General features: G+C 42.1%; 1 protein-coding gene across 1 annotated transcript in view; it reads right to left on the bottom strand.

Moving 5' to 3' along the window:
* The window catches only part of KIT (KIT proto-oncogene, receptor tyrosine kinase), a gene marked incomplete at its 5' end in the record, with an annotated part of 30,556 nt that extends 11,955 nt beyond the window's left edge, over nt 1-18,601 (bottom strand). Inside the window, 11 exons of the mRNA XM_088478782.1 lie at nt 401-551; nt 9,902-10,012; nt 10,097-10,201; nt 10,797-10,923; nt 11,030-11,130; nt 11,290-11,471; nt 12,788-12,902; nt 12,998-13,113; nt 14,096-14,285; nt 15,401-15,560; nt 18,467-18,601. Coding sequence (XP_088334908.1) covers nt 401-551; nt 9,902-10,012; nt 10,097-10,201; nt 10,797-10,923; nt 11,030-11,130; nt 11,290-11,471; nt 12,788-12,902; nt 12,998-13,113; nt 14,096-14,285; nt 15,401-15,560; nt 18,467-18,601 — 1,493 coding nt within the window. The remainder of the gene's footprint in view (nt 1-400; nt 552-9,901; nt 10,013-10,096; nt 10,202-10,796; nt 10,924-11,029; nt 11,131-11,289; nt 11,472-12,787; nt 12,903-12,997; nt 13,114-14,095; nt 14,286-15,400; nt 15,561-18,466) is intronic.
* Nucleotides 18,602-19,021: the final 420 nt, after the last annotated feature.

Below are 19,021 nucleotides of genomic sequence, written 5' to 3'. Positions count from 1 at the left end.
CACGATCCGTCTGGGCACCTTCAGTCAATAACAGTAATTTTATTTAAAAAAAGTTCTAAGTTAGCACACACTTTATATTTAGTCATTCAGACCATAAGAGCCATCTGGGTCGAACAGATCAAATTCTGTTTTGTAAAGTCACTTGCACAGTTGTTCCCAGCGTGGGGTAAGTGTGCGGATTTGCAAGATCTCTGTTGACTGTGTGCACTCTCACACCAACATGCAAAAATTGGATTTAATAGTCATTAAATTAAATAAATGGATGCAAAAAGCACACATTCCTACTTTGATCTATCTATCTACAAAACATATCTGGACAAAGTATGAGTTCGCTCTAATCCTGCTACTTTTTAATTAGTACCATTTGTAAAAAATATATGAAAAACGTCTCTCTGCTCACCAAACATGATCCCGTGAGTTAAGAAGGTTCTTATAAAGGGCAGTTTCTGAATGGTCTTCAAATTTTGGGCAGATGAAGGAATCGCGCTTTCTTCTCAGATAATTCAGCAGATCTCCGAAACAGCAATATTCAGTGATGACCAGAGTTGGGCCTGGTGAAAAAAAAAAAATCAAGATTCATAAACATTATAGAAAAAAAGAACATATACTGTACTTTATCACACCATGGTGGCGATTCTATTCAACGTGATGGTGGGGATGAGGCACAATACGTCCATCCACATCACAAGTTTTTCCTCGCACCACATAGAGCTGAGTAGTACAGTAAATGGCTGATAATGTGCACAGCTGTACATTCCGGTGATGCTCAGCAGCAAATTGCTAGTAAACGAGGGCTTGATTCAGAGGTGGACGCTAATGCGTGTGCGGCTGCCATTTATTTTGGATTTGCAGCTGCGATAATATGCAAATGCTAGTCTCAGCCTTACCCTTGTGTAAGTGTGAGCGCCAGAAATTGCAAGCCCAGTGACGTCCACTTACAATGTACGCGGTCAGTGCAAATCTGCAGGTGGACTTAGACATTCCACCATCGGTGCACCATCGCGATCACTATCGCCACTTATGACAACCTATGGCAGGTGCAGTGTCTCTTTCTGAACTTTCTATAATCATAGCCTCTGTGGCTGCAGATCTGCGATTCAGAGCGCCGCCACGTTCACGGACACTCCCATAACACGCCCATGAGACTGGCTTTTTTTGCGATCACTTCAAGCCACCTCCCAGGAATGTCCATGGTTTTATTCCGCCAGCTCAAATTTGAGCGATTTCATATACAGCGGCGGTCTCTGAGTACACTCTGTGCTATGTATGCGTCTTTGGGGTCTTAAGGACATTTTACACATGTACAGTACCGAATAATCACTCAACTGCGCAACCATCGATACTGCGACCACCTCTGAATCAGGTCCTGAATCGCCAGGAGAAAGTCTAATTAAATAGATGAAATAGCTCACTGTCTGGAAGAAAGATGCGAGGAATCACAAGACCTGTACTCTATATAACATGCACTAAAATGAGTCAATGTCCCTACTAATTGTCACGTTAGTTAAAAAGGCAATGGCCTGCATTAATAAGATGTCACATTCGGATGTAGTAAATTTTTTAAATAATCTACTTCCACTGCAGTGATTAAGGATAGGTAACAGGAAAGATCAAAAATTAATTGTTTGTACAAACATTCCATCTGAGTTTAACAATGGTATTCCTATGCTTAACAGATGATTTGTTTAACTGCATTTAATCAGTAATTGTTACTGATCATTAATAGTTAAACGTAAAGTAAAAGAAAATCCTGTAAGTATATTTTCTCAGTTTAAAGAACCAGTTAGCCGTCAATAAGCAATAAGGCCATTGATCAGTGTAACATAAACCTCCCATTATATTTAATTCTATAAATGCTGCACTCATCAAGCATCACATGAACATGTGATAAGTGCGTTTTCCCATGAATCCATTAGTAGTGCTATTCTTTAATATATATATATATAACAAGCACAATGTCCGGCACTCCACTGACCTTAAAGTAACAACAGTCCCGGTGCCCATCCAGAATACCCAGGTATCATATATGCATAGCGATGGATGTCACTCGGATAAAAACCGTGTACCAAATCTGAGGTGGATCAACGTTTCAGGGCGCAAACCCCTTGATCTTGTCTTGATAAAGGGGTTTGCGCCCTGAAACGTTGATCCACCTCAGATTTGGTACATGGTTTTTATCCGAGTGACATCCATCGCTATGTATATATATATATATATATACACACATGCAACATGCAAATAACAGCGGCACTCACAGGACTTGTAAAGAAGACTCCAGACTCCCATGGTCAAGTTCAATGTTTCAGTCAAACGACTTTTATCAAGTTCTTGATAAAAGTCGTTTGCCTGAAACGTTGAACTTGACCTTGGGAGTCTGGAGTCTTCTTTACAAGTCCTGTGAGTGCCGCTGTTATTTGCATGTATATCTTTGATCCATTGGGACCATCAGAGGGCACCCAGGCATGTACAGTGTATTTATTTGTGGAGTGCCGGCGTTATTTTGATATATATATATATATTAGGGGTGTGCACCGGCCACTTTTCGTGTTTTGTGTTTTGGTTTTGGATCTTTCTTCGTGTTTTGGATCTGGATTGGTTTTGCCAAAACCACCCTTCCGTGTTTTGGGTTCTGGGTTTTGTGTTTTGGATCTGTATTTTTTTGAAAAAAAGCATAAAAACAGCTAAAATCACAGAATTTGTAGGTTTTTCTGCTCCTATGCTATTATTAACCTCAATAACCCTAATTTCCACTCATTTCCAGTCTATTCTGAACACCTCACAATAGTGTTTTTATGTCCAAAAGGTTGCACCGAGGTAGCTGGATGACTATGCTAAGCGACACGAGTGGGCGGCACAACACGTGACCCATCTAGGCGTGATACTGCAGTGGCAGACAGGATGGCAGTTTGAAAAACTAGGCCCCAAGCTGTACATAATGCAAAGAAAAAAAAGAGGTGCAAGATGGAATTGTCCTTGGGCCCTCCCACCCACCCTTATGTTGTATAAACAGGACATGCACACTTTAACAAACCAATCATTTCAGCGCCAGGGTCTGCCACACAACTGTGGCTGAAATGATTGGTTCGTTTGGGCCCCCACAAAACAAGCTGGCAATTAATCTGTCCCTGCACAAACTGGCTCTACGGAGGCAAGATGTCATCCTCATCCTCCTCATCCACCGATTCCTCACCCTCTTCAGTGTGTACATCCTCATCCTCACAGAGTATTAACTCGTCCCCACTGGAATCCACCACCACAGGTCCCTCTGTACGTTCTGGAGGCTGGTCTCCCTGGAAGAGCTGATAATTCATTTTGATGAACATCATCTTCTCCACATTCTGTGGAAGCAACCTCCTACGCCTTTCGCTGACAAGGTTCCCGGCTGCACTAAACACTCTTTCTGAGTACACACTGGAGGGGGGGCAACTCAGGTAAAATAGAGCCAGTTTGCACAGGGGCCTCCAAATTGCCTCTTTTTCCTGCCAGTACAGGTATGGACTGTCTGACATGCCTACTTGGATGCTGTCATCGATGTAATCCTCCACCATTCTGTCAATGGTGACAGTATCATATGCAGTGACAGTAGACATGTCAGAAATTGTTGCCAGGTCCTTCAGTCCGGACCAGATGTCCAAACTTGGTCCTGCCTGCCCTGCATCACCGCCAGCGGGTTGCTTAGGATACCTAAGTTTTTTCCTGGCAGCCCCAGTTGCGGGAGAAAATGAAGAAGGAGCTGTTGACGTGTCACGTTCCGCTTCAGCTGACAGTGTGTTCACCAGCAGGTCTTTGCACCTCTGCAGGCTTGTGTCGGCCGGAAAGAGAGACACCACATAGGCTTTCAACCTAGGATCGAGCACGGTGGCCAAAATGTAGTGGTCTGATTTCAACAGATTGACCACCCTGGAATCCTGGCAAAGCGAATGAAGGGCTTCATCCACAAGTCCCACATGCCGAGCGGAATCGCTCCGTCTTAGCTCCTCCTTCACTTTCTCCAGCTGCTTCTGCAAAAGCCTGATGAGGGGAATGACCTGACTCAAGCTGGCAGTGTCTGAACTGACTTCACGTGTGGCAAGTTCGAAGGGCTGGAGAACCTTGCACAACACAGAAATCATTCTCCACTGCGCTTGAGTCAGGTGCATACCCCCTCCTTTGCCTATGTCATAGGTGGATGTATAGGCTTGTATGGCCTTTTGCTGCTTCTCCATCCTCTGAAGCATATAGAGGGTTGAGTTCCACCGCGTCACAACGTCTTGCTTCAGGTGATGGCGGGGCAGGTTCAAGAGTGTTTGCTGGCACTCCAGTCTTCGGCACGCAGTCGCTGAATGGCGAAAGTGGCCAGAAATTTTTCGGGCCACCCAAAGCGTCTCCTGCACGCCCCTGTCGCTTTTCAGAAAATTCTGCACCACCAAGTTTATTGTGTGAGCAAAACATGGGACGTGCTGGAATTTGCCCAGATGTAATGCCCGCACAATATTGGTGGCGTTGTCAGATATCACAAATCCCCAGGAGAGTCTAAGTGGGGTAAGCCACTGGGCGATGATTTCCCTCAGTTTCTCTAAGAGGTTGTCGGCGGTGTGCCTCTTACTGAAACCGGTGATACACAGCTTAGCCTGCCTTGGAACGAGCTGGCGTTTCTGAGATGCTGCTACTGGTGACGCTGCTGCTGTTGCTGCGTAAGGTGATACATCTACCCAGTGGGCTGTCACAGTCATATAGTCCTTAGTCTGCCCTGTTCCACTTGTCCACATGTCCGTGGTTAAGTGGACATTGTGTACAACGGCATTTTTCAGGACACTGAGGACACTTTTTCTGACGTTTCTGTACAGTCTCGGTATCGCCTGCCTAGTGAAGTGGAATCTAGACGGGATTTGGAACCGGGGACACACTACCTCCATCAATTGTCTAAATCCCACTGCACTAATGGCGGATACCGGACACACGTCTAACACCAACATTGCAGTCAAGGCCTCAGTTATACGTTTTGCTTCAGGATGACTGCTGTCGTACTTCATCCTCCTCGCTAAGGACTGTTGGAGGGTCAATTGTTTAGTAAAAGTAGTGGTGTTCCTACTTCCTCTCTGGGATGATGAACGACTCCCAGCAGCAGCAACAGCAGCAGCGGCAGCAGTAGGCGTAGCAATGCTGGATCCTCCGGAGGAATCCCGGATAGGAGAGTCAGTCATGCCAGTGACATGGCCTGCAGGACTACTTCCGATCCTGACTAAGGAGGAAATTGACGAGGAGGGAGTTGACGGTGTGGTTTGCAGGCGCTTGGATACAACAGGGACAACGGGATTTAGGTCTCCCTGGACTGCTTACGGTCTTAGCCAAAGTTTCTGAACTTGACAGTAACTTTGTATGAACGCGCTGCAGGTGCCGTATAAGGGAGGATGTTCCTAGGTGGTTGACGTCCCTACCCCTACTTATGTCACCTTTACATATGGTACATATGGCAAGACAGTTGTTGTCCGGATTTGGATAGAAATATTGCCAGACCAAAGAGGTGGAATGTTTGGTCTTCTGCCCAGGCATGACCCTGATGGGCTTTTTCATCCCACGGACAACAACTGTCTCCCCCGGAGCCTGATTTAAACAAACCACATCACCATCAGAATCCTCCTCGCCAACTTCCTCCTCAGCGCCAGCTACACCAGTATCCTCATCCTGTTGTACTTCAACAGTGACATCTTCAATTTGCATATCAGCAAGTGGACTGTGGGTGCTCCTTTCAGCACTTGCAGGGGGCGCACGCTTGGCACTACTTTGTTGATGCACGTGCGGCTACTGCGCACACAATTCACAAACACAGAAAATATTTTGTTATTTGGTTTGGACTGGAGTGTACTTTGGGGGTTACAGCACCCTTTAACGGTCAAGCCAGCCGGCCCTTTACTTATGACACAGGCGCACGCTTGGCACTACTTTGTTGATGCACGTGCGGCTACTGCGCACACAATTCACAAACACAGAAAATAATTTTTTTTGGGGGTTTGGTTTGGAGTGTACTTTGGGGGTTACAGCACCCTTTAACGGTCAAGCCAGCCGGCCCTTTACTTATGACACAGGCGCACGCTTGGCACTACTTTGTTGATGCACGTGCGGCTACTGCGCACACAATTCACAAACACAGAAAATATATATTTTTTTGGTTTGGAGTGTACTTTGGGGGTTACAGCACCCTTTAACGGTCAAGCCAGCCGGCCCTTTACTTATGACACAGGCGCACGCTTGGCACTACTTTGTTGATGCACGTGCGGCTACTGCGCACACAATTCACAAACACAGAAAAAATATTATTTTTTTAGCACTTGGGGGGCGCACCCCTGATGGACAGAGCACCCCCTGGACAACACTACAGCACCCCTTTAGGACTGGGACACTGCACAGGACTTTGGAGTGGACACAGCCCCTATGGAGAACTGACTGCACAACACAGTCCAGCCAGCCCCTATGGACTTTGAAGTAGTGGACACAGCCCCTATTAACAACAGCAGCACAGCACAACACAGCCAGCCCCTATGGACTTTGAAGTAGTGGACAACAGCAGCACAGCACAACACTACTCTGCACTACACTACACTACACTACACAGCCCAGCCAGCCCTAACTCCCACCCTCCCTCTTCACTGTCCACAGCTGAGTGAGAAAATGGCGCCGACGCGGGTACCTTATATAGGATCCAAAACCCGCGAGACCCGGAAGGCGGGATGATGACGTTTTGCCTCGATTTCAGATCCGAGTCAGGCGGGAAAAGTCGAGCCTGACTCGGATCTGACTCGGATCGGGGGGGCTCGGATTTCAGAAATCCGAACCCGCTCACCCCTAATATATATATATATATATATATATTTGGTTTTGATTAGATACACGCTCTAGGAGTTTGCAAACTTACCAGCGCGTCCTATTTGGCTCAGAATACAATGTTCTGCTCATGATTTTCCCACTGATTTTCCAAGTATAGTTAGTAATTAATGGTAAAAAAGTGTGTTCTAAATGAATTATTTATTTCATCTGAGGTTATTTTGGTTTGGAAGAGCAGAGATAAATAAGGTTGCAGAACACTGTAGTCCAGGTTTCTGTGGGAATATCCATCAATCTAGCTGAAAATTCTTAAATCTAATCTTAAAATTCAGTATCGTCTTCAGGATAAAACGACAACTAACTCCCAAAGTAATGTGCTCTAGAATATAATGGAAGAGGAGCCACATGATATAGCTGAAGTGCTGATACATTCAAACAACCTGTCCAAACGATAAAGGAACAGACCAACACAATGCAGTTGTAGTATTTATCATTTTATTCTTCAATTTCATAAATTTAGCAACTTTTCTGCTTTCTATTAGGTTCATTTTAATTTTTAAACATTTTGGGGCCCATTTATCAATGTTTTTTCATACTCAACGAGTTTTAAAACTCGTTGTGTATGATAAAAGGTGCGCAAGCCAATCAGCTCCCAACTGTCATTTTTCAAACAGATCACAGTTGGGAGCTGATTGGCTGGAGCACCATTATCATAGGCAACGAGTTGTAGGAAATTAAATTCAGGGAAATAAATATCCTCCATTCCACCAGTGTACCCGGAACGTAAACCAGCGTTCCTGAGGCTGGCGTTTTCCAATTAATAGCAAATACAAAATTCACAAGTTAAAGAAGTCTGAATAATAAATCGACTAATCCTAAAATACAAGTGGGCTTATATTAAATAGCTACTAATAATATTCAAAAATCTATATGTATCATTATCACAAGCTTATTCGAAATGAAGATATTTTAGGAAAATGTGTGATCATAGGGGCGGGCACCCTGCCAGTAACATCAGTGAAGGACACAGACCACCAGGCACTGTCACCCAACTTTTATCAGATATCTCCAGTTCTGTGAAGACATGGAAACTTTCACCGAAAAAAATTGTATAAGTTTAGCATCTCTTTTATTTAAGACGTTAAATTTCAGATTTATCGATCTTTAAATGAGCATAGCTTTTACCACAAAAATCAGTCCCATCCCCCATTTCAACTATTAGATAGTCTGCAATCAGTTACACGTCTAAGGTAAACAGCATGTGACTGAGACACTTGTCTGGAGAGTCAGCACACGCAAGGACATGTACACAGATTAAAGAGTTGTGGTTGCTAGTCTCATCTAAGGAGAACACTGATCCTTTCTTTGTAGAACCAAATTGATTGTCACACACATACATTATCACAAGTTGTACTTGTGTGAGACACTGTAACCGCTTTATAGAGTGAGAGAGTGATAAGATGGTGAGCTCCCTTTATCTGCCCCAGCGCATGTTTACAATGCACGTAATCTACCACAGAGAGAGATAGCACATTAAAGCATATCGCTGCTTGAACTCTACTGAATAGATTGTGTGTTTCTGTTTGACGATGACACATTTACTATGCTCCACATATAGCAGCACAAGTCCACATTAACAGTGCTTTAATTTTCACTGGCTCCACAACGGCTTAGTCACACACTGCGACTTAAGCTGTTCTTGCAATTAAGCAATTATCATTAACCCCTTAGGCAACCAGGTGGCTTATGTCGCGAACGTACGCTTTTGTCAGTACCGTGTAATTCTTAAAAAAAAAAAATACACCAGACTAATCTATCATATTACCTGTCTGTAACACATGACAGAGATTTAGCATTTACAACCTGTTTCATGAATACACACTATCTGTGTGTCCAACTTCCCCATTTAGTTACCTTGCAAAGAGCTATATTTACTGCAGGTGTAATATAAGTAGTAAGGCGGTGTATATAAACGTTCTGTCACCTAATCACCAGACTACAGATATTTCTGTGTTTTTGTGATTTATAAGATGTGAAAACACACACACATCATTTTCAATTCCAGCACTGGTTACATATAAATACAGCATGGACGACTGAGTCTTGGTAAATAAAGGATTGTTACTTCAATGGTAAATCTGGGAACACTTCTGGATAATTTAACAGCTCATATCTGAATCGTGCCAAAGCATGAAGCTTAACATTTTAAATGAAATTATAGTTTCAACTGATGTAAATTGAAACCTATACACATTCCGTCCTGACACTATGATTGCGCCCATCAGCAGTGCGATCAGACGTCTCTGTGGTCTAGTGTTCAGACTGATCAGGCCACACACAATGAGTCACCTGTAGTGCAATTGGATGATCATCCATCAGGTTTACTATCCATCCTAAATGACATCTGATAGATCCTGACCAGATGTTGACCTTGATCAGTAGACTATTTGGGCCCATACAATTAGGTCCTACTTTGCCATAAAAGCTGCTACATGTATGTGACATCTAGGTCAGTGGTTGTGGGTGTAAAAGGGTGATTGGTAAAGACTTCTCTGTGAGGTTTATAACAACAATGATAAAGTGCTTTTCTCCACTTTTTATAAATGATTCTCTTTCCTAATAATATTACTCGTTGTTCCGGGGGGCCATGTCATCAGCTGTATTTTTCAGCGCCCTGGTTCTTACATATAAACACAACATATGCTGATCCAATTACAGTCCAACTTTCCATTAGAACAACTATGTCGGTATCCCCGTCTGCAGCGAGAGCCAATCCCCGTCTGCAGCGAGAGCCACGCTGTGCTGACAGTAATTGTCACAGTCGACAGCTATATTTAAATGTCAGGGCCCTGCTAATTACATCAAAGGATTGAGGTTCTGGGCGCGGGACCCCTTCCAAGTTACTATAATTGGAAAAGGATTTGATAAAATCGGAAAACCCCTAAATGACATGCAGCAATTGATTAAAAAAGTAATTTGTGGTTTCCTCTTTAGCTGCCCAGTGTTCTATTTCAGAACACTTGGATGTAGATTTGATTTATATTACAAGAAACATATTCCATGAGGTTATTTCCAGATAGTTACTTATATATTCATTTACCTCCCACAGTGCAGGCTCCCAGGAGATTCACAATGTTTTTGTGATGGCCAAGATAGCTTAAGACTTTCAGTTCAGACATAAGTGCTTCCCTCTCCGTGGCATGAGCACTTGCTGCAATTACAGACATTTTTATTCAGCATCACATGTAAAGCGTAATTAACTATTGACAGGAGACAAAAAGGCACCGAAGCTTACGTTTCAGCATCTTCACAGCAACGGTAAGGGCATTGTCTTCTTTCAAAAGGCCATAAGCAGTGGCTTCAACCACTTTGCCAAAAGCACCAGCACCCAGAATTTTGCCTAGTTGCAAAAGAAATAAAAAAAAATAAACAAAACTTTAGCTACTATACATATAATATAAAAGTAAGACAAAATGATATATAAGGGTTTAAGAAATAAAATAAAACACATTTGGCATATTTATGTGGTTTGCAGGCAATTGCAAAAAAATAAAATAAAAAATAAAGGTGATGTAACCCATAGCAATCATCTGTAACCCAAAGCAACCAATCAGATTCTGCCATTTTTTTTACAGATCATATATTCTATTTATAGTTTTTCAAAGCTTATACAACTGTGTGCTATCTGTATTATGTTTTAGCGGTCTATTTACTAAGCAGTGTTAGGAGACAGAGTGAAAAGTGATAAAGTGCCAGCCAATCAGCTGCCAACTGTCATTTTTCAAACACAGCCTGTGAGATGGCAGTTAGGAGCTGATTGGCTGGTACCTTATCACTTTTCACTCTGTCTCCTAACACCGCCTAGTAAATAGACCCCTTAAACTGGTAAATAAAGAAGCAAAGTCCAGACATTAAATTTATTATTTCATGGTTTAAATAATAAATCTTAGAAGTGCCTAGTTTAATACAGTAACTGTATAGTCTAATGCACTAACCAAAGCACAGCCTGTCTCGAGGGAATTCCCATTTGTTGTCGTAAGGAAGTTGTGTTGGGTCAATATAAACGTAATTATTTCCATTGATTTCTTCTACTACTTTCCACTGGATTTCATACTTGGGTTTCTATTAAGTAAAAGAAGATGTAAATAAAAATATGTAATCGCTAAATACAAATAGAAGTACAACGTGAGACAAAGGATGAGCAATTATTGTGCTACGTGCGCCGTACCTGCATATATTTGTACATAAGGACAGTCACAGCGACACACATCACAGCAGCAGCTACTATGAAGCCGATCAGCAGGGGAGTGAACAAAGTGTGGGCTTTCTCTAACAGAAACAGAGGAGTAATACATTAGGATTCTCTTCATAAGTACCTTAATAAAATACATAAAAGTGTTCTTTCATAAACGCATAGCAATGTACTACCACGACCATGTACCAATTTGGCTCATCATGAAAACAATAATTTGCGATTATTTTATTTACCTCTGATGGCAAAGCTGAAATGAGATGAAATGCTGTCCACCCCATTGGACGCAATGCATTGCACAGTGCCGTTTTTCTTAATGGAGCTGACGTCGATGTAGCTTTCCACAACCATACGCCCAAGTGAGGAATTCTCCTGGCTATACTTAGTGTCAGATGGCGGCATCGCGTAATCTGTACACCTGCAATAACAATGTCATGTGATTAGGAACTAAAATGCAGATCCTGTAGTAACATACTAGAATGATGGAACAATTTACAGCTGCAGGAACAGTTGTATGGAAATAAAACACCATTCCTCTGCCTCCTCATTTTATAGACTTCAATAGGGCATAGTTGGCAGATATTGTTAGATGAACTGTGGTCCTTGCAAAACAGCTTTGTGTGTTACTCCCATGATACTGGATCACACACTGGTGATTGTACTTAGCACACAGTGGGCCTGATTCTGAACCTCACAAAATGTCGATGTCAGAACACATGGAAATATAGGGGGATATAGTTAGATTACCGGTGGCTGGGATGCCGGCCATCAGAATCCCGACAGTGGAAGCCCGACCCGGGACTAAAGACAGGCATCGAAATCCCGACGCCTATCTTTAGCTCCACGCCTAAATCCCGATAGCCGGCATCCCGAGCGAAGATAAGCGGGGGTTCTTAGATCATAGCTGCAGGGGGGGGTTAGGTATAGGCACCCCCGGGAGGGTTAGCCAACCGGCAGGGGGGATAAGCACCATCTTTAGGGTTAGGCACCGCGGGAGGTTAGGGTTAGGCACAACTAAGGGAGGATTAGGAGAGGGGTAGGGATAGAAAACTTACCACCCCTGTTGGGATCTTCAGATACCAGGATGCCGTTGTTGGGATTTAAACTGGCGGCTAATGAGCTGCCAGTATTTTATACCAGATCCAATATAGGAAGAAGCAATGCCTGGCAGTGTGTTAGGAGCAATCAGGACAACATCCTTTATTTGGATGCACAAGTATTTACTGTGCATCCAACATTACTGTCAGTTGAGATATTTGAATAGATTAACCCTGAGTTAGACAGTGTCAATTTTGCTTTTGTGAACCATGAATTTCAAGCAGGATTAAAAGAGTTCTCCATCTAAATCTATTTTATGTGTATGAGCAACTAAATGCAAATACCCCCCTGTTACTTGTTCCCTTCAGTTATATTTGACTCTGCCAGGTATCTGCTAATACCACGGACAGAATGCCAGGGTATCCTGTGGGTGATTACATGCCCAGATTTCCTCCACCATCAAAAGTAGACCCCCCTAAAAAGCTTCTGAAAATTGTACATCATTTTTTTTCAATATGCCCCCCCAAGTTATCTTGGTTGGCAGCAGGAGTGCCATCTGTTTTCCATCTGTGCCCTGAAGATTATGTGCCAATATTGCTGACAGGTGATCCTATGGAATTACCTAAATGATGTACCCGCAATGGTAGTATATCTAAAAACATTTATTTATCTCAAAACATTTAATTTTCTTATTACCTCTGCTCAGATCCCGGACAGAAGTACCATTCGATGGAGGGCAGAGGGAACCCGGAGGCCACACACTGCAGCACGTCATTACTAACTTTCTCTGCAATTAGGATTTCTGGTTTTGCTGAAGAAATATATAAGAAAACCAGTGTTAGATATAAACTGGTCAGAAAAACACAGCTGTGTTAACCCATGCGGAGTAATTAGAAATATACTTACTTTTGACAAATATGTTGAAGCTGACGGATGAGTTTGCATCAGAATTGGCGGCGTAAAACGTATAAATTCCTTTCTCGCTCCCTTTCAGGCGGATCAGATGTAGTTCACTAATATACCTGCAGTGTGAATAAAGTGCACTTTAGTAATTGGGAATATGAGCTTCTACATGAGATGCAGGAACAAGCCTGTGTATTGCACAGTCCAAATCCCAAGCATGAGTCTGCAACTAAAGGTTAAGCAATAAAAGTCACACGATTCTATCATTAAACTATGCAAATATGGCTTCATATGCTATCCAAGATTTAGTTATAAAACACTGTTGTTTTTAACCTGAAAGCACTGAAATATATCAAAATGTGAGCATCACATCTAAGTGATCAGCCAATCAATGGCGTCATCGTGATATATGTACTATGTTTTATCATGATAATTATTATAATCAACATTTATTCACATAAGACCAAAATATACTATAAAGATGCACATAGCAGCAAACTAGAAAGACACATAAAAGGCAGAAAACCAAATGGTAGAAAGCAGCTCACCCACAAGAGTTTGCAAATAAGACTGAATAATGAGGCCAAGAAACATATGGTATATTCGCGATTTCATACAGAGCTCTACCAGTGGCAGACCCAGGTAGCGGAAGGGGATCAGAGCGCTTGCCCCTCTACCCTGAAACACTTCTCACCTGTCCATTACCGCTGGCCACTGAGTCTCCCCTCTTTCCCTGCATCGCAGCAGTGTATAGGGGAGAAGTGTTAAGAGGGTGGGAGGGCACAATGATCGCCCCGTCCCAATCCTCCCATGAGCTCTACCTGGTGTAATTTAAGAGCACAAGCCTGTAGGCAGATTACTTTTATATAGGTCACTAATATCAGAGGTGACCTTCAATATCTGTAATATTTACAGTAGGGTTTGCAATTCCCTGATATGATCACTAACGTGATATCATTACTGTACACTGTTGAACTGTCTAAATCTCGACTGACATTATTTGACGTCATTTTGTAAATGTATTATTACTTTTTAAGAACATATTATATAGTATATGTTTCAGTCCAGAACTATCACCAGAAGGAGAAACGATTAATTTACCTGTTGTAACCTTCATCTCGAGACTCTACAAAGTGTCCGGAAGTGTTCAGCAGGGATTCATTCATGTAAGTCCAGATTATTTCATCAGGTCGGGGGTATGCATCAATATAGACCCTCAACACAAGGTTCTCCCCAGCAGTTACATCAACTGTTGTGTTCTCTGTGACATCCAGGCTGATGTATCCCATCTCTAGCCACAAAAATAACAACAATCATACATTTACAACCTGTATTAGAGCCTTCAAAAAGCACAATATAAAAGTGCAGCATAATAGGAAATGTAATTCCAATTTGAAGACCACAAGTTGTATAACCGTATTTTATTAGACAAGCCTATAGTCCTCATCTTCTTACACTGTCCATTCATGTGGAAACCTAAGTCACGTAAACATTTCTGGCATATACATGATAAGTATATTAATAATCTATTATATGTTATAAATATATAATAATGGGCTGGAACAGAGCTAAATATTTCCATTTATTTGTTTCTCTCACATGGTATACAGGGTCTCATTCAGACCCGCTCACGAGCGCTGTACGCTCGCAAGCGGGTCAATGGTGCCCAAGTGCGCATGCGCGAGACCGGCGAGCGACGGGGAAGCCGTCGCTCGGGGTCTCGCACCAAAGGGGGCGTGCTGTCGATGGTGAGTGACAGCACGCCCCCTTTGGTGGGCGTGCCGGGGGTGTGGCTGCCCAGACGGAGGCGTTCCTATGGGAACGCTTTCCGTCTGGGTCCGGCCCCACTGACATCACTAGTGATGTCAGTGGGAGTGATTTTGGCTCTGATAGAGCCAAAATCACTCCAGGGCTTGCGGCAACGAGACCCTACCGCAATTGTCTCGTCGCAAGCCCGATGGTCACGATGGTCTTGACCATCGCGACCATCATCATGGACACTCGCATAAGCTGTGGGTGGTAACCCACAGCTATGCGAGCGTCCAAGAGGCCGCTCCAATTTTAGGTAGGCCGGCCCTGATTCAGAGCGAGCGCTCTGGTCAGAGCGTCCGGCTCTGAATCAGGCCCACAGTTCCTAAATAATTCCTTCAATAAACGATCTAGAAAGAAATATTGGCTTTAGCACTTCAGACTTGAAGGCCAGAGGTACTCTCAGCTGCTGGAGTACCACAAATCGGCTAAATGTTGCTCAATACGAACACTGAAGCAGAAAACAAAGTAAGCTCTGGGAAACATATTACAGTTTAGGCCGGCAAACCAAACAGCCAGCTGAATTCATTTATAGAAATTTAAATCAAAATTTGACAAAAAATTCTAAAGCCAGACATTTTTTTTTCTGAGACTTACCAAGAACATCTAATGTGAACATGACTTTCACTGCACCAATGTCATTCTTTGCTTCGCAGACATATGTCCCGGACTCATTAAACTGAACCGCGTTGCTTCTCAGTGTGCTGTTCCGTTCAAAGTTTCTATTGTCGACATACTGACTTTTTTCATTGATCGTCTGCAAAGAAATTACAGAACTAACTTGACAAAAAACTCCTTCACCTTGACCCCGATTCCTCATGACAAGCTAGAAAGCATCCAAAGAAATAGCTGAAAGCATCTGCCCGCCAAACTGTCTAACGCAAACATTTTCCTTACAATTGGTTAATGACAGATTAATTGATAAATACAACAATGCAGACACTGGGTGGTGAATTAGTACAGAAGAACAGATTATTATTGCGATGTTGCCGATAGTAAATTCACCGTTTCAACTTCATTAAAATATGCTAATTGCGGAATACTAGGTGGCCATATCTTTATGTGCACACAAAAGGAATGTAACAAAGTGACAGATAGGAAATGAAGGTCGATGCTGCAGGGATTGCTATAAAAGAGGAAGGAAGCGGGGGTCTTAAGACTCCAAAAAATGCTACTTCGTTTTCAAAGATGCTACAGAGAATATGCTAATTATGGCAGGGAAGGTGAGGGACAACTGATTACCATTAAGATTGTTGCAGTATAAGGCAGTTACTGTAAGAAAGCTAGAAAAATTCCTATCGTAAAATAAAATCTGTCAATAATGACCAGATTAAATAAATTAGGTATAAACTGCAATGGAGCAGGTCAATACTAGATTACAGGGAAATATCGGGGGTGATTTCGAGATGGACGCTAATAGCATCGCTGCTGCGTCTGAGAACAAAAGACGCCTCCTGCCAGCATTGCGGATCCCAGTGCTGCGTCCCAAAACTCAGCATAGGATCACCATCGCAACCATCGGTCGTAGCCATTGGCCATGTGAGTAAGCCTAAGCTTGATTAGACTTGTCACTGGAACTGCTCAGCTGGGGCCAGCATAAACTGCAGACCCTGGCCTCGTCACACCTACAAACCTGGGTTGACATGTCCACGTTTTGTAAAACGGACCGGTGGCCGCCCCCTCCCCACCCCCAAACATCCGCAGCCTTTCAATCAAGCTGTGGCTTAGGGAGCACTGCGAGCGATTTTGCAGGACCAGTTCTGCACATGTGCAGTTCCCCCCGCCATCGGACATGTACGCAAACCTCACACACAATATTTATGTATAATGTTTATATATTGTTTCTAGTTTAAAAAAATTAATTAAATAGTCATAACTGACCTAATATTAAAAGATCTTCTGTTGCCTTTTTTTTTAGAGCCAACAGAAGATCTATTAATATTAGGTCAGTTATGACTATTAAAGATATCTCTTTTTTTCTTCTTGTCTGTGCCCCAGCTCTCCTCTCAGCCAGTATGTTTACACTGTATTCCAAATAAAGCTTTCCGGTGACATCATGACTTAGTCTGAATTGTTTACGCCTTGTCACAAAACTAAATCTATAAATACGTTTATAATCATAACCTGCTTCAGCTGCATAGTACAAATGTAAATCTTGTGCACTATCCTGGTAAGGATGGCACTATACACCTTCCACTAATAATTACGATTTTGTTTACGGTTTTGTTTCAGGAAACTATAACGTGGCACATCTTATAATGCAGTATTTACAATGTGAACAGCTAAATTCCAATGCTGTGACACTGAAACCAGTCTACGCTGTTTGCAACTGGCTCGCTGACCCTTTAGACAGCACAGGTTACATTCATGATGTTAGGACAATGGGTAAGAGATCTCTGCACTACATATAAGAGCACGACCTTTCAACAACACTGTTACCATGATGCTGTAATTTGAGATGTCCATAGTAACAGCTATATGGGAACACATTGCACGCGTACTTGTATTTCTTGAAAAGCCTATGGCTAAACAACAATAGCACGTCCCCTCGCTAGTCGCTAACTGGATAAATACAGACCAGTTGAAGGAAATATTTATGTTTTAAGATGTAAACTATCCTATCATATTAGATTACGAACCATGTCTCCCATTAAGGCAGTTACTTAATTACTAATTTATATAAAGTAATAAGTGTAACATTAAATTAGAAATGAAGAAAACAACAAATAAAAAACTTTCTGTAATATATTAGAATGTATTTAATTTTTGAGGGATATGAAACTTTTTTGTGTATATATTATGAAAAATACTTTTTCACGTAAATACTACAGGTGTTCTAAAAAGAGTGTTCTTATGTCGGGGAGATGTACTAAGTCTTGGAGAGTGATAAAGTGGAGAGAGATAAAGTACCAACCAATCAGCTCCTGCCATTTTTTCAAATACAGTTTGTAAAGTGACTGTTAGGAGCTGATTGGTTGGTACTTTATCTCTCTCCTCTTTATCACTGTCCATGGCTTAGTACATGTCACCCACAGCAGACTAATTGACGTAGTTTTGCAATTGTAATGCTCCAGCACATTTTGAAGCTCAGCACCAAGTCAGAATATAGGGGACTTTAAATAACGCCAATCATAAGGCTAAAAGAGGATCTGCCTTTCGACATATAAAAAGGCTGTCAGATGTTGATATGGGAGATACTTACACATAATTACTTGTAGACAGGACATTTTTTTTGCAGTAATCTATTTCCCAGGATAGCTGGTACTAAAAAGACATCACTTCTGGAAAAAGCATTGTTTCACATAAAACGTGAATACACTTCAAGGCGCCCAGTGCTGAATCTAGAGACTTCTGTTCATAATGCACTGAGAATTCACGACACCCACCAGCTGTTACCACACTGCAGTCTATCTCTCCATTATAGGAGCCTTTTAAATCACAAAAGCTTTTATGTGACCAAAACAGCAAATTAATACGTAAGTGGCACAACCACGTTTTAATAATTTAGCACTGTTTGAAGGCCATTATTCAAAGAGGTGTCTTCATTTGCAATACAGAATGGGTTGTTGACAAAAAAACAAATTGATTGATCTGTTGTGGCAAATGTCACATCCAATTTTAATATTATTTACCCTAAGTATATCAAGATGAGCCCCTGCTTACCATATGCAGAGCATTGATCCAGTTGACCTGTACAGCGTTAACATCCCTCACCACACAGGTCACCTCAAACGGTTCCCCTGTCTTGACAAGCAGTCTGGATTTTGTTACAAAAACCACAGGTAGTTTTTTTTTGAACTGAAAAAAAAAAAAATTGACAAGACAAACAAAATGTTAGATGCCAACAATATGCTCTAGTTAGAACATGGCAACAAACCATTATGTCTTGTGCAAATAATTATATTTGCATAGAAATATTCTAAAGTAAAGCCTAGTATTTGATCATGTAATGAAAACATTATTTTTCTGCTGCAGCAGCTACAATCTATTATCTCACATTATAGCAGATCTTGTCACCCTCTCTCTCTCCTGGAAAATAAGAGAAACAAAACCGACAGACAGCCCGTTACACAAAGGTGTACATTAATAGAATATTTTAGGTTTTTACTATTGACTAAAACATATAAGATACAATAAGACTAGCGTCTACAATGAAACTGTAGCCTATTGGTTTGCTGTGTTGTATAGGAGGACAAAACTAAGGGGTCAACTCAATTA

The sequence above is a fragment of the Taudactylus pleione genome, unplaced genomic scaffold, assembly GCF_031769625.1.
Source record: "Taudactylus pleione unplaced genomic scaffold, aTauple2 ptg000218l, whole genome shotgun sequence".
Lineage (NCBI taxonomy): Eukaryota > Metazoa > Chordata > Amphibia > Anura > Myobatrachidae > Taudactylus > Taudactylus pleione.
Note: the sequence above shows the minus strand (reverse complement) of the source record. Positions and strands in the feature narration are given on the sequence as shown.